The sequence below is a fragment of the Cydia pomonella genome, chromosome 3 (genome assembly GCF_033807575.1).
Source record: "Cydia pomonella isolate Wapato2018A chromosome 3, ilCydPomo1, whole genome shotgun sequence".
Classification (NCBI taxonomy): Eukaryota; Metazoa; Arthropoda; class Insecta; order Lepidoptera; family Tortricidae; genus Cydia; species Cydia pomonella.
Window position 1 is genome coordinate 961,945 of NC_084705.1, and position 14,450 is coordinate 976,394.

At 37.3% G+C, this 14,450-nt stretch overlaps 2 protein-coding genes across 6 annotated transcripts in view; both read left to right on the forward strand.

The window, feature by feature from the left end:
* Window positions 1–3,234, forward strand: part of LOC133515728 (choline O-acetyltransferase-like) — a 31,469-nt gene extending 28,235 nt beyond the window's left edge. For both annotated transcript variants that reach the window (XM_061848293.1, XM_061848292.1), the window contains exon 5: window positions 2,910–3,234. In XM_061848293.1, coding sequence (XP_061704277.1) covers window positions 2,910–3,188 — 279 coding nt within the window. In that variant the 3' untranslated portion in view covers window positions 3,189–3,234. The remainder of the gene's footprint in view (window positions 1–2,909) is intronic.
* Window positions 3,235–3,677: 443 nt separating this feature from the next.
* Window positions 3,678–9,045, forward strand: LOC133515726 (choline O-acetyltransferase-like). 4 transcript variants are annotated; one of them, XM_061848288.1, is made up of 6 exons: window positions 3,678–4,038; window positions 4,409–4,629; window positions 4,974–5,096; window positions 5,950–6,139; window positions 7,315–7,512; window positions 7,801–9,045. In XM_061848288.1, the coding sequence occupies exons 1-6, from the start codon at window positions 3,724–3,726 to the stop codon at window positions 8,008–8,010; spliced, it is 1,257 nt and encodes a 418-aa protein (XP_061704272.1). In that variant the 5' UTR covers window positions 3,678–3,723; the 3' UTR covers window positions 8,011–9,045. The 4 variants fall into 4 exon arrangements, with proteins under 4 accessions (XP_061704272.1, XP_061704273.1, XP_061704275.1 ...); XM_061848289.1 differs by having other exon boundaries at window positions 7,321–7,512; XM_061848291.1 differs by having other exon boundaries at window positions 5,950–6,118; window positions 7,321–7,512.
* Window positions 9,046–14,450: the final 5,405 nt, after the last annotated feature.

Genomic DNA, 14,450 nt, shown 5'->3' on the forward strand with positions numbered 1-14,450 from the left:
AAAAAAATAACTAATTGACGGGAGTCGATAATTAAGTCGATTTTAATTCGGATATTATCAAGTTAACATTTGTCAATAGATGGCGCTGCGAGTAAGATAGAAAGCGCTATCGTTAGATCACTGAGAATCATACATCAACTTCAGTCTATTATCGCGGATCAAAGAAAGACAGAGAGAAAGAAAATGATTTTTGATTGGGTATCACATGCGTGAACATGTGTAACACGTTGGTACATCTTATAGTATTAAATCATATTTATAACGGGATCTACAGGGAATGTAATAATAGTACATTACTATATAAGTGCGAAAAATAGGAAATTCGAAACGAGTGGCGATAAATTAAAACACGACCGAAGGGAGTGTTTTAAATCGACACGAGTTGCGAATTACCTATTCGCACATGTATCGTAGAACGTTTTACAGTACATATGACCCTGTAAATGTTCGACACAGTAACGTAATATGCTAATATTCGCACTAGTGCGGTAAAGTAGCACAATTTGTTCTGTAAATACATAAATATTATAACCTTAAGGACATTCTTACACAAAATGACTAAGTCCCACAGTAAGCCAAGAAGGCTTGTGTTGTAGGTACTCAGACAGGATATATTTATTTAACATACAAATACTTACATAGAAAACATCCATGGCTCGGGAACAAATATCTGTGCTCATCACACAAATAGATGCCCTTACCGGGATTCAAACCCAGGACTATCTGCTTCATAGACAGGGTCACTACCCACTAGGCCAGACCGGTCGTCAAAATGTATTTAATTACCTTTACAGTACATATGGTGCTACTTTATCGCACTAGTGCGAAAATTAGCATATTACGTTACTATGTCGAACATTTAAAGGGCCATATGTACTGTAAAACTTTGTACGATACATGTGCGAATAGGTAATTCGCAACTCGTGTCGATTCAAAACACTCCCTTCGGTCGTGTTTTAATTTATCGCCACTCGTTTCGAATTTCCTATTTTTCGCACTTGTATCGTAATGTACTATTATTTACCGACGTTTCGACACAGGTTTTACTGGTCATCTGGTGTTGGTGGTAGTTAGCCGCGATCGTGTTTTAAATGTTATCTTATATTTTTCAACCTGCTTGAGCACGATGCCACTCAATTAGTACATTGCGATACAAGTGCGAAAAATAGGAAATTCGGAACGAGTGGCGATAAATTATTGCCTATTCGCACATGTATCGTACAACGTTTTACAGTACATATGACCCTTTAAATTTTTAACATAGTTACATAATGTGCTAATTTACGCACTAGTGCGGAAAAGTAGCCACATATGTACTGTGAACAATTTTACGTATTACGAATGACGATTTTGAGTTCAGAGAAAGGTTCAGGTTATGAATTGTATGGAAATGATAGCTGTCACCGTACCGAAGCTGCTTGAAAAATACCTACTATAAATCCATGCGCGTGATTAACTGACCGAGCGAAAGCGAAGATCTCTGCTTCATCTTGGGCAAAAATTAGTTTGAATGTCCGGATGTTCTAGTCTACTTTTTCAATCGATACTAGTGAAATTTGGTGCGCTAGTTGGGTAATTATTTAAAATATTTTTTTTGTCTTTTCAGTCTAAGGATTTTTATAAAAATGACGGAGCTATGGGGATTCGCGAGGTCTACAGCTCACAGAGACACTCAGACAGTTTAATGCTTATTGTCAATAACTTCAATTTATTCCTCTGCTTATAAATCCGCAGCGAGCTCGGTTCTCGGTAACCCAAAATATAAACAGAAGGTCAATTCCCGCCGTTCTTGAAAATACATACCGTAAAACCACCCAACTATAGTCCAATACTGCAACTATGGTCCATAAGTTCAAAAGGAAATTAAGTATCTATACCAATGTTCCTTTTGGTTTAGTCCTAGTTTTACCTTCCATATATAAACATACTTTGCCTTAGAACTACAAAAATATAGTAAAATACACACCTGAACGAGAAAAAAATTAGTTTATTTATGGACCATAGTTGGGAGCTTTGGACTATAGTCGGGTGGTTTTAAGGTACCTAAACTTGCCCGACTCACTAGGGTTGCTTCTGTATTAATTTCGAATTTTAAAAAGGAGTAGGTAATGTAAGTTTACAGACATACATACATCGATTCGTTTATACATACATCTTATCATGTTTACATTCCTTAGAGACTGCTTAGATGTTAAAGAGCATCAAATATCCATGAAAGGTCCCGACACCACACGTGACGAAGACTGGAGCGTAACAACTTGTCACAACTAACTACTAACAAGATATAACTATGATGGTAATCCCACTAAAAAAAACATAAGTGAGTAGAAAAAATAAGTCTGTGTGCGTAAATGTCACGTCTGTGTGCGTGACTCTCTGCTCCGGCGCGCGCCGCCGCTATTTACTTTGTGTCCATACTACTCGTAACTACGTTACGAACTCATTTTAAAACGACTATCTAGATTGCTCTGAAACTTTGTACTTACAATAGGATAAGGTATATAAGTCATGTAATTAGTTCATGTAGCTTCTGATACCATAGTTAAAAAAACACAGTGATTATAATTTTTTCATTCAAAACTTGTTTTTGCTCTTCTTCGTTTGTTTTATAAGCTGGAGCTATATAAACTTGTTACAGGTCTGTGTTTGTAACAAGGTTATATAGCTAAATACCTGATGTTTCATTCCAATCCAACATGTAGTTTTAAAATGACTCCGTTTGTATGGGAAGGTGAAATTCTGCCTATCTTGCTACGGACTCTTAAGACGTATGGAATTGGATACAGTTGAATAATAACTTACCTTAAATTTAAGAGTTAATAATTAAACAATCTAGACATGACACCGTACCGGTTTAATAACACAATCTTATGAATAAGTTACCAGCAACCAACTTTATAAATTTACAGTTCTACCCCATCCCAGTGAAAGCAGCCGACCGCGGACGTCTCACCCCTGGCGAGATACAAGCACAGCTCCTGATGGCCATGGTGGACGCTGCTGGGGCTCCGCCGGCGCCCCGTGTGGGGCTTCTGTCTTCTCTGCCGAGGGACGCCTGGGCTAGGGCGAGGGACATAATCTGTGAAGGTAGGTTTTCAAACACAGCTGGTCATGGTGAACGCGACAGGGGCCCCACCGGCGCCCCGTGTGGGGCTTCTGTCTTCTCTGCCGAAGGACGCCTGGGCTAGGGCGAGGGACATAGTCTGTGAAGGTAGATGTTCAAGCACAGCTGGTCATGGTGGGCGTAGCAGGGGCCCCGCCGGCGCCCGGTGTGGGGCTTCTGTCTTCTCTATATAATATATATATATATATATATATATATATATATATATATATATATCTAAACAGACATGATTCAAGCACAGCTCCTGAAGGCCATGGTTGACGCAGCAAGGACACCGCTGGCGCCCCGTGTAGGGCTTCTGTCTTCCCTGCCGAGGGACTCCTGGGCTACGGGCTAGGGACATACTCTGTGAACGTAGGTGTTCAAGCAACTAGGTATGGCTATGGATGCAGTCACCCCCCTCGTGTGGCGCTTTTGTTGAGCCTAGAGCGAGGTAAATACTTTGCGAAGACGTGTTGTGTAGGTACCTACCTAATCTAATATTCTTAGTAAAAACTACTTACCAACTTTTGACATATACTCATCATCAGCCTTTCAACGTTGTCCTGGCATTTTGCCACGGATCAGTTTGACATCCGGGAATCTGCGCGATAATCGAAATGAAACAAAAAAATAAGCACGTGATAATTCCCATTGGCATTACGATTAACAATTCTTATTTTGGCTACGCTCCGTGTTATCCATTTCTCTCTTTAACATGGGACACGCCTATGATCCCTGAATCTTGCTTCCCAGACGAGACCAACCGTCACAACATGGAGCTGATCTCCCGCGCGCTGTGTATTGTGTGCTTGGATGAAGCCGGTGGGGACAGAGCTGATGCTGACGCTGACACCAACGCGTTCTTACGAGCCATGCATGGAGCAGGGACCAAGCATCACTCTGCTAATCGTTGGTTCGACAAAACTGTCCAGGTGAACTTAGAAATTCTTTAGGATATAAACTTGTGCCTCGATAGAGGAAGTGACATCGTCTCGAAAAGCGGAATTTGATGAAGTAGAACTGTTTTGTGTTGTAGTAATGTTTTGTAAAAGATTATTTTGCATCCAACACACTATTCGCCTCGTCGGCGCCACAGCAGTTGCACTATGGGCTTACAGGGACTCTTTATCCCTGACCGAACCATTGTCATTTAATCTATTTAACTCTTTTGCGCTACTACTGTTTCACTACATATTACCATATGATATAAACTAATTTACAAAACCTGTTATGGTTAGCTGATCATATCCTCTGACACTATTTGACATGAGCAAACTAATTGACCAAAAAAAATATTTCCAGCTGATCATATCCTCCGACGGCACCGTGGGCATGTGCTACGAACACAGCGCGGCGGAAGGCGTGGCGGTGGTTCGTCTGGCCGAGCGGGCGCTAGCTCGGGCTGCGGTGGCGGCTCGGCCTGCCCCGCCGCCGGCGCTGCTGCCAGCCCCTCAAGCGATGAAGTGGACCCTCAAGACTGACGTGGAGAGAATGATTGAGCAAGCTGGGAGGGAAATTGATCGGTACGTAAGAAAAATAATGCTCCGATAGAATTTGTTTCAGCACTTAAAAAAACACATTTAAGGTCGACGCTCGAGCCAATACGCTCGGAGCATTTGGTGGCGTTCAAGACGTTCGGATTAGATTAATTTAGTATGTACCTATAGAAAAACTGTGTGATAATGGCATTGCCCCTTGAGCTGCTTCCTGCGAAGGCCACGAGATAAACTCTCACTCACTCTGGTGAGAATCACAAATTTTACGTTTACACGTCACATTTTTTTCTGCAGTGACCAGTCACAGACTCTATAAGAACTAAATTTGGTTTATAACCAACCAGTTGGTTAATATTGTCCGAATGTTCCAGCAACATCGCGGACCTGGACGTGAAGGTGTACACATACAAGGGCTACGGGCGAGAGTACATGAAGAGCTGTCGCACCAGCCCAGATGTCTACATTCAGCTAGCCATGCAGTACGCCTACTACAAGTACGATATTTGAAGGATTTGTCATGATTCTCGCTTTTACCTTTATTCAGAAAGAAATACATGATTCGTGCATTAGTTCGCTAAGAATAAATATATATTATATGATAATATAAATAAATATATATTATATGACATTATTACACAAATTGACTAAGTCCCACAGTAAGCTCAATAAGGCTTGTGTTGAGGGTACTTTAGACAACGATATATATAATATAATATATCAATATTTATAAATACTTAAATACATAGAAAACACCCATGACTCAGGAACAAATATCCATGCTCATCACACGAATAAATGCCCTTACCAGGATTTGAACCCGGGACCATCAGCTTCGTAGGCAGGGTCACTACCCACTAGGCCAAACCGGTCGTCAAATGTCGTCAGAATGAAAAGGGGTGACGATGCTTATATCCAAAATGGACTAAAACCCTAAAAAGGGTTTTAGGTACCTACCATGATCATCTATTCAATGTTCTTAACTGGATTACTTAGAGTCAGATCAAGCTAACTGCATACTTTGGAGTCTGTGCAGAGTTATATTACATTGACATACTATTTCTTAATTCACCATCATTTAACCAAGAACTATTTGATGGACTTTTGATGGTATCCTGTATCACCATGGGGTCTAGCTAAGATGACAATGGTATGTCGATAAACGCCAAACGAAAAAAAGGTTTCGGGATGGCAGATGCTAAGAAAAATCACGTGATAATTTAAATTTCGATTGACGTTTTTATCAACGACTGCTATTTTGGCTAGGCTCCCTGGTCAATATTCTTCCAATCTTCTAACCGTCATATTACTTCAGGTCTGACTAAACAACTTAAATTCTTTGCTCCACAGGATGTACGGGCACCTGGTCTCCACCTACGAGTCCGCCTCCCTCCGCCGCTTTCTCGAAGGCCGAGTGGACAACATCCGCTCAGCCCACCTGCCCGCCCTGGCCTGGGCCAAAGCCATGTGCGCTGACGAGACCCCGCCCCTCTCCGAGGCTGATGACAGCCAGAAAAAGGTGTCTTTTAATTTATATGGGGTGAGGAACTTGAAATTTGACATGCCACACTTAGTTAGTTTGTGTCAATGTCTAGCGGAACACAGTGGGTGTCAGCATTCGTGTTTATCGCTAACGATAAAACCGATCTAATATTCCTTCTGTTTGACCCTATACTATACCGCTATGGGTAAAAGGAACTTTGCATACTACACTTTTGCTGTTAGACGCTTGTTGTAGTTGTAACTGTTTTTTTATTTGTTTTTCAGGATCTTTAGACATTGTACATATTGGCCCTATAGTCCGCTTCCGCACAGAAATTAAGAAAATAACATCCATGTACATATATATAAAATAATTAAAATATTCTTATTAATATTGTAACTGTTGTAAGTCAATTGTCTGAGGACCTACCGCAAAAAAAGTAAATGGCAATTTCGTTATAGATCTCTCTATCGCTCTTCGATATTCGTGCGATAGAGCGGCATATATCGAAATTTCAATTTTCGCGAGAGGCCCGCTGGTAACTGATAGACCTTTAATTTTTTCGTTAGTCTTTAATAACAATAACGGAAAATCGACCTTAAGGCGATTGAATTTGGCTTGTAGAAACATTAAGAGCTTGACTAGTAAATTTATACTTATCCAAAATTTTAGATTGTGGGAGTAACAAGTGTGTGCATCTGTGTTAGGCTTAGTTTTCTAAATTACATTTTATGGAAGTTGTAAAGCTGTAGGTACCATCACGCCCCGCGATTGTCAAGCCATTCAGGGTCCTAGTTAAATTGGTTGTTCAATACTTACGCTATGGTATATCCAATTGTATAATTTAGCTTGAGCCCCAAATGGCTCAACAATCACGGACAATGACTGTATAGATGGTCGTTACTGGTGTATTTTTAGTATGTGGTATATAAAAACACAGCTCCTATCTAGTGCTAACCTCTCGCGTCGAATTATAGTCCCTATAACAGTCCTTTTTTGAAGATAATCTGAAGTAGCTGTCATCTAAAATATTTGTAGATATTTTATGGAGCTTTAGGGCATTGATTTATTTAGAAATGTATCATTTAAGTAACAAAAATATGGTTAAAACTTAGTCTTTCAATTGTTTTTGAGACTTGAACTTGAATGACGGTTCATTGGATGCGAGAGGTACATTTAAGAATTCGATTTTCAAAGCTTTAGCCTTTGGTCCATCAACCGACTCATTCCAGGAGCAGAAGAAACTGGAGCTCTTCGATGAAGCAGCGAAGAAGCAGACCGCTATAATGGAAGCCAACATCCTGGGCCGGGGGATAGACAACCATCTCCTAGGGCTGCGGGAAACGGCGCGGGCCCAGGGTCCGCTTCCGGACTTCTTCACTGATCCCACGTACAAGCTGATGAATGAGTTTAAGCTGAGCACTAGCCAGGTAACACTCTTAATTGATAATCAGTAGACCTTGTCTTTACAATAACGAGGAGCGCTTCAAGGAAATGTTTGGATTAGTCCCTACAGCTTTTTTCTGCTATCGCTCTACGCGACAAGATATTTATCTTACCCACTTAGACGTTTGAACAGTCCTCAACAGTGTTTCTCCAGAAACTTCAGAAACTTGCTGATTCGCGCAGCTAAATTGTGGAATAAACGGACCTTTTTCTGGACCGCTCTAGTGTCCAATATTTCTGCTTTGTCTTGATGATGACACGTTTTTTTCCAGGTGGCCACCACTACCGACGGCACGTTTATGGGTTACGGAGCCGTCGTCCCCGACGGGTACGGCTGCTGCTACAACCCCAAGAAGGACTCCATTATCTTCTGCATCTCGTCCTTCGTGTCATCCAGCGTCACCAACACCGAAGCCTTCCGGCAGTCGCTGGAAGAGGCGCTGGACTCCATGAAGCTGATGTTCCAGCATCGGCAGACCTAAACATATATCATGTCCTGCATCCATCGCGCTGTCATCAACACAACGGCGTTGAGGTGTGAGGTGGAGTCAAAAGGGTGATGAGGACCGCCGTAGCCGAAAGATTTGGTAATGATTTTAGAGGTATTGAAGGTGAGTTTCAAGATGTACTGGGAAAATGATGGTATAGGGTCTAAACGGGTTAAAAGTTGATCTCATCATAGTAAAAAATGTTTGAAAATGTACAAAAACATCTTTCGAGGTAAAATGTCGAGAGATTTTCTTCCTTGAATAAACGCCTACCAAATACAGAGATCAGGAGAAAAACGGTAAGTAGTTGTAAATGTATGTTGAATGCACGGCGTTTTAAAGGAAATTAGTAAATTAAGCAAAGTAAAAAGTAACCTTGAAATTAGTTATCAGTCTCTGGTTTGTCATTTATATTGGAGAAATATTAAAAAGGTTATTAAAAATATATAAAATAAACGTTGGTCGCTTTCCAAGCGATATTTTGAATATTTAATAACATTTTAAGAAGTAAACAACTTTATTCCGTATGTAATACGCACATTACGTAGTTCTAAGAAACGTAATTGAAGGGTAAGGGAACTAAAACATATCAAAAATGATGTCCTAAAAAATGTAGCTGTAAATGTTTGACTTTAAATGCTTACAATTTGTATGTAAAATCTAGCAGTATGATCTCATTAAATTTGTTAAACATATATAAAAAAAAAAGTAAAGACATCCAAGTATCTTATACATATTTAAATGCAAAGACGTATAAATAACAGTAGAATTTATTTGTGATCAGTAATTAGAAAAGAATTTTAAAAAATGTTTAAAAAATAATTATGAACCTTATGTTAACCGCTTTTTAAGCGTCTTTTGAATGTCTAAAAATATAATTGTTATAAGTTATAAAATGTTAAATTTTGTTCCGTATTTAATACGCACATTGTATAGATGTAAGAAACGATTATAGGTTTAGGGAACTAAAACATATCAAAATGATTGTCCTTATAAAATAAACCTAGTTGTGAATGTTCTATTGCTTACAACTTTGGGGGCGTCCATTAATCGCGTCATACGTTTTTGGCTTGTTTTAGACCCCCCCCCCCCCTCCCCCATGGTGATCTTTGGTGATATTTTCAGGACCCCCCCCCCCCATCCAATATGACGTGTATTTTTTTCGATAACTAAAGAACAGTTTTCTAACAAATGAACCTAAGTACACGTGAAGGATTATTATTGACTAATACAGTATAGCACAGATGAAAAAAAAAATACACGTGATACGTGTCCATACCCCCCCGTCCCCTGTGGTGATCATTGGTGATTTTTTGCTGACCCCCTCCCCCCCCCCCCCCTATACAATATGACGCGATTAATGGACGCCCCCTTTTATGTACTTAACATGTTTTAGTCTTAAGATCTAGTCAATTTGTTGAATGCAAAATCCAAATATTATAATTAAGTAGTGTATTTTATGTAGAATTATAGGAAAATAGCGTTTAAATGCAAAGCCACAGTAAAATTTGTTTGTGATATGCTTACTTATATTTCAGGATGTATTTATTGAATAAAAATCATTATTTTAAATGTACTTATACACAATTATATTATAATGTGCCCTTAGATGCACGTGCTATGTATTTTTTAATTACGGGTAAAATATTTATATGAGAAATTAACTAAAACCAAAGATTGTTTAACATAATCCGTAGCTATACCTTCTATATATTATATACTTATTATGTGACATACGATGCACATATTATTTATTGCTATAAATGTATTTCTTTTTACTAAACTATTAAAATTATACATTTGTTGTGTATTTTAACGATTATAATAAAATTAAATTTTATCACCTTTGATATATGTGGTTGCAATAAAAATCTAATAAACCTTTGATATTGAGTATTACGCAAATGTCGGCTTTGAAAAAAAAACTTTACTTTCCATAATATCCCAGTACCTATTATTAAAATACAATTTTACAAAATAAATTATCGGATGCCGCAGTTTAAGTGTTTTAGAAATTTGAACATCGCTGCTACCAACTTTATGCTAACAGTATCTCCTTGGATTTCACGGGCCTATAAATCCCGGTCTTTTGATAGGCCTGCGTGGGGATATAGATCCAACACGTAGAGGCCCCTTGGAGAGCTTTAATGTCATTATTATTATTACGATTTTGTCAAGGTCATTTCGAACCAGTGTTATAGTAATATATACGTCAACGGTAAAAATATTATTTATTTTTATTGTTTTAAATATCATTGAAAAATTTACTAGGTACACAATTGGAGTAAAATTATGCAACTAAAACAATACTTAGTCTTCTTCTTCTTCTTCTTTGCCATGCCCCGTTATTTGGGGTCGGCCCTCCTCGTTCGAAGGCGCCAGGTTTTTCTGTCCTGGGTTGTCTGCGTGTTGATCTGCGCCCGCTCCATGTCTTTGGTAACGGTTGTCCACCACGTGGTAAGCGGCCTCCCTTTGCCGTTCTTTTTCTCTGGGATGGCCAAAGCCTTTTTGACTGCATATTCCTTGTCACGTCTCATCACATGCCCGAACCATCTCATACGGCTTTCAGCCATCTTTTCTACAATGGGAGCGACCTTGAAAGAGCCTCGTATATATTCATTTCGGACTCTGTCCTAAAACAATACTTAGTAAGTAAAAAATATTAAAAATATACATTTCAAGCTAGGCACATTACAGTGAATGCTATTTTAAATATAAGTATATTCAGTACCTATACCTATTTTGTTCAGAAGTACATACCTACCTACAACATGTTAACATTATAAATTTTAATGGAATTGTGTAACTATATCATACAATCATAAGTCCTATATTTATGTTATCCAAATTATTTTATCAGGGTTTTAATTTGTTTTTTATTAAACATGTTAGTATTTATTAAAAAAAACCTTATCCTAGTAAAGCCCACGGTCCTTTTTAAAGTACTTTTTTAGTTCCATAAAATTTAAATCATTTTCAATCGGAACTGAGCTGCAATTATTTATTTAAATTTTTAAACAAAATCAATCGATTTTATTTCCTACACTTTAGGTTCAAATTTCGCAATTTTTTTTTCGTGTATTGTTGGGCCTTAGGATGCCAAGGATGTTTTATTGACTTAGATTGAATGTTAAATGTCAAATGCAATTAAATGTTAATCGTAGTTCTAACTTGGTAATTGTAAGGTAACTTATACATATCAAATGTCAACGATCATGTTAGACATGACCAAGAATATCAAAAACATATCAATTGTTAATTGTAAGTGAAACTGATACATATCAAAATGTCCTAATATAAGATTTATAGTTCGTAGTAAATGTTACGGATAGTCCTATAATTATACGATAGATGTCTCTTGCTGTTCACCAAAAGTAGGTGCACAACGCCACCTTGTGTCAAGTAGAGTAACAAAAAAGTAATTGTATTAGATTATTATACACATGATCTCATTGTTTTATTGTTTATTACGAGTATTAAGAATTTTAAACCAATATTTGAAATATATTTTGTAATTATGATTAAGTGTGTTTGTTACAACAGTATTTTCTTATGATAATGTTATTTTTGTGAGTTATATTTTCGATGAACAAATATGTATGCTAACAGTATTATATGTTATTGTGCTGCAACGTCATACATTTTGTGAAATGATTGTTATCAGTATAGCAAAACATTATAGACTATAACTTATTAATCCATGTCTAAAAATATAGTCCAGTAGCGACATCTAGTGGAAAGTAGGAAGACCCGCATAAAGCTTAAGTTTGCAATACCAATACCACAGAGAAATAAGTAAGCATACAGTGCTCACTCCATACATCAGTTTTCTTACCAAGACTGTTATTATTTTGGCAGTCGACATCTAGCGTAAAGTAGCTGATTTCTCAGTTTGACACTAGATGTCACGACTGATGAAAAGTGTATTGCTCAACAATTTACAAGCCGGATCAGTTAAAAATAGAGACCCGTTTAATCCGGTTAAATATTAGCTGAAAATTGTTGAGCATTAGACATTTCGTGTTGCGACATCTATTGTCAAGTAGCAGTACTGATAAATCCGCTACTTCACGCTAGATGTCGACTTCAAAAAAATAAGTTTTGATAAAAAAACTGATGTATGGAGTAAACACTCTATGCTTATTTATTCCTCTATGCTACTGTATTGTTTTTTTTGAAACGTAATCGATTAAAATTGATAGTTTTATTACAAACATGATCCTGAAATTTCGGAAGGTATTTGAAATGTAATCTATGTGTCTAAATTGTCTATCTTACCTACCAAGAATAAGAGAAATTTGAATGTACATAATTTAACCGAAAATTGGTTTAAAAATGTCTCTGCACACGAGTATCGAGGAGTCGTGAGGCAATTCCAAGTGCCCCCTGTGCGTGTTTGATGCACAGCACAATGCTTCCTCAATCAAAAAACGTTTAAAACTCGTGCGCAAACAATATAATTAACTTAAATTAACTACATATCTTCAAACAACGGTACGTAAAGATGTAGAAGATTTATCGAAATTGTGATTATGAGATGGCTTCAATGTCTTTAATAGAAATATATGACTTGTTGATTGTTCGTTAGTTATAGAACTAAGTTTCTTAATGTGGTAGAGTCAGCAGCAGAAGTACATAATAAGCCATATGTTCAAAATGATCGATACACGATCTGTCGAAACAATTAATGTTGTTTGGTGGTGATCAATGTGTGATGATCAAAGTGGGTTCGGACGTCGATTGTGCCGAGTAGAGTAGGAAAAATCGTTCTCGAAAAAGAATGTAAAAATATCCTTATCATACAAGACAAAAGGTTAAGTTAATAAGCTTATGTGCAGATCATTTTGAAAACCCCCCTGAGTTACATTTGTTGCTGACTGTACTAACTGGCATAAACACGGAACATTTTGTTGTTGCTGATTATGAACGCCTAAAAGAAAAATATGGCAAAGTTGTTTTCCGTCGATATTTTTTATTACATAGGCGACGACCGGTTTGGCCTAGTGGGTAGTGACCAGGTAGTGACCCTGCCTACGAAGCTGATGGTCCTGGGTTCAAATCCTGGTAAGGGCATTTATTCGTGTGATGAGCATGGATATTTGTTCCTGAGTCATGGGTGTTTTCTATGTATTTAAGTATTTATAAATATTTATATATTATATATATCGTTGTCTAAGTTCCCTCAACACAAGCCTTATTGAACTTACTGTGGGACTTTAGTCAATTTGTGTAATAATGTCCTATAATATTTATTTATTTATTTTATTTTATAGGCGTGCAGTATGTACAAAACGAAAACATCTACCTAGTTTACCTGCTTAAATTTGTGACTATGGTAATAGACAGATAATTGAAAGACGCCCTGTATTTACAGACACACATACAATCAAAATACAATATTTCATGCATATCTAAAAGTAACAACAAAATTCTCCGCGGTCATGTCGTATAGATACAGGTGTAACAAAAAGCTTGAAATATAATTATTAGATTTGTTAGGCTTTACTGTAGATTCCATATTGGATGATCAGCCATACCATTGATAATTTAATTTGAGTGTATTCTGCACATTTTGTAACCTACATTTGGTATGATTCTCTCAAAGTCTAACATTGTTGCGATTTATAGAAAATACGGGTTGGGAAAAATATATAACCTAAATTCACCATCAGTACATAACTTCCTCTTAACTAGTACTAAATCTAGTGTCATGGGCGTATTCAACATTTAGGATTTGAAATAATTTTAGTGCTTATAATTTTTACAGTATAATCTTAGCCGAATTTGGGGACGGACGTCTAAGATAGGTTATTTTAATTCTTTTTTGTGAATAGTGGATGTCTGTTTGTTGGTAAAAATACACTGAGAAAAAAGCATTTAAAACATTGAAATTGCATTAGCTTTTAATGCTTTAAACAGTTGCGTATGAGCCTATCGAACACAACAGTAAATTTTACTGTTCCGAAAAGACAGTAAATTTTACTGTTTTGAGTAGCTAAAATGTAATGACTATTCGGTTATTTTTATCGTTTTTTCAATACTTAAAAATGTTCAAACAGTTAACGAGACTGTTTTGTATTTTACTGTTTTTCAAACATTTGTTGATATTGTATAAAACGTATGTCTTAATCAAAATTAGTGTACTTAATGTGTGCTCGATAGATAGATCATTTTTTTTTCAGTGTATTTTTTATTTTATTTTACTTGGTCGAAATTAGGCACCAACGGCAAAATTAGGGCTTCCTACTGTAGATAATTTCTAACCCTGATCTTCAATAATTGCAGCATTGATAACGGGACTTGATAAAGGCACGCGGCGATTTTAAGAAGGTTGTCAGACTTCTGTATTCATTAGCCTCTGGTAAAGGTTACAAAATGACAGATCGTCTATCTCTGACTGTTCCTTAGTCTAGCTAAGTTCACCAGTACCTGTG

Coding starts and splice junctions, on each gene's coding strand:
- LOC133515726 (XM_061848288.1), top strand. CDS start 3,724: ATGAAACAAAAAAATAAGCACGTGATAATTCCCATTGGCATTACGATT. Junction 4,039..4,408: donor GGTTCGACAAAACTGTCCAG/GTGAACTTAGAA, acceptor AAATATTTCCAG/CTGATCATATCCTCCGACGG. Junction 4,630..4,973: donor GCTGGGAGGGAAATTGATCG/GTACGTAAGAAA, acceptor CGAATGTTCCAG/CAACATCGCGGACCTGGACG.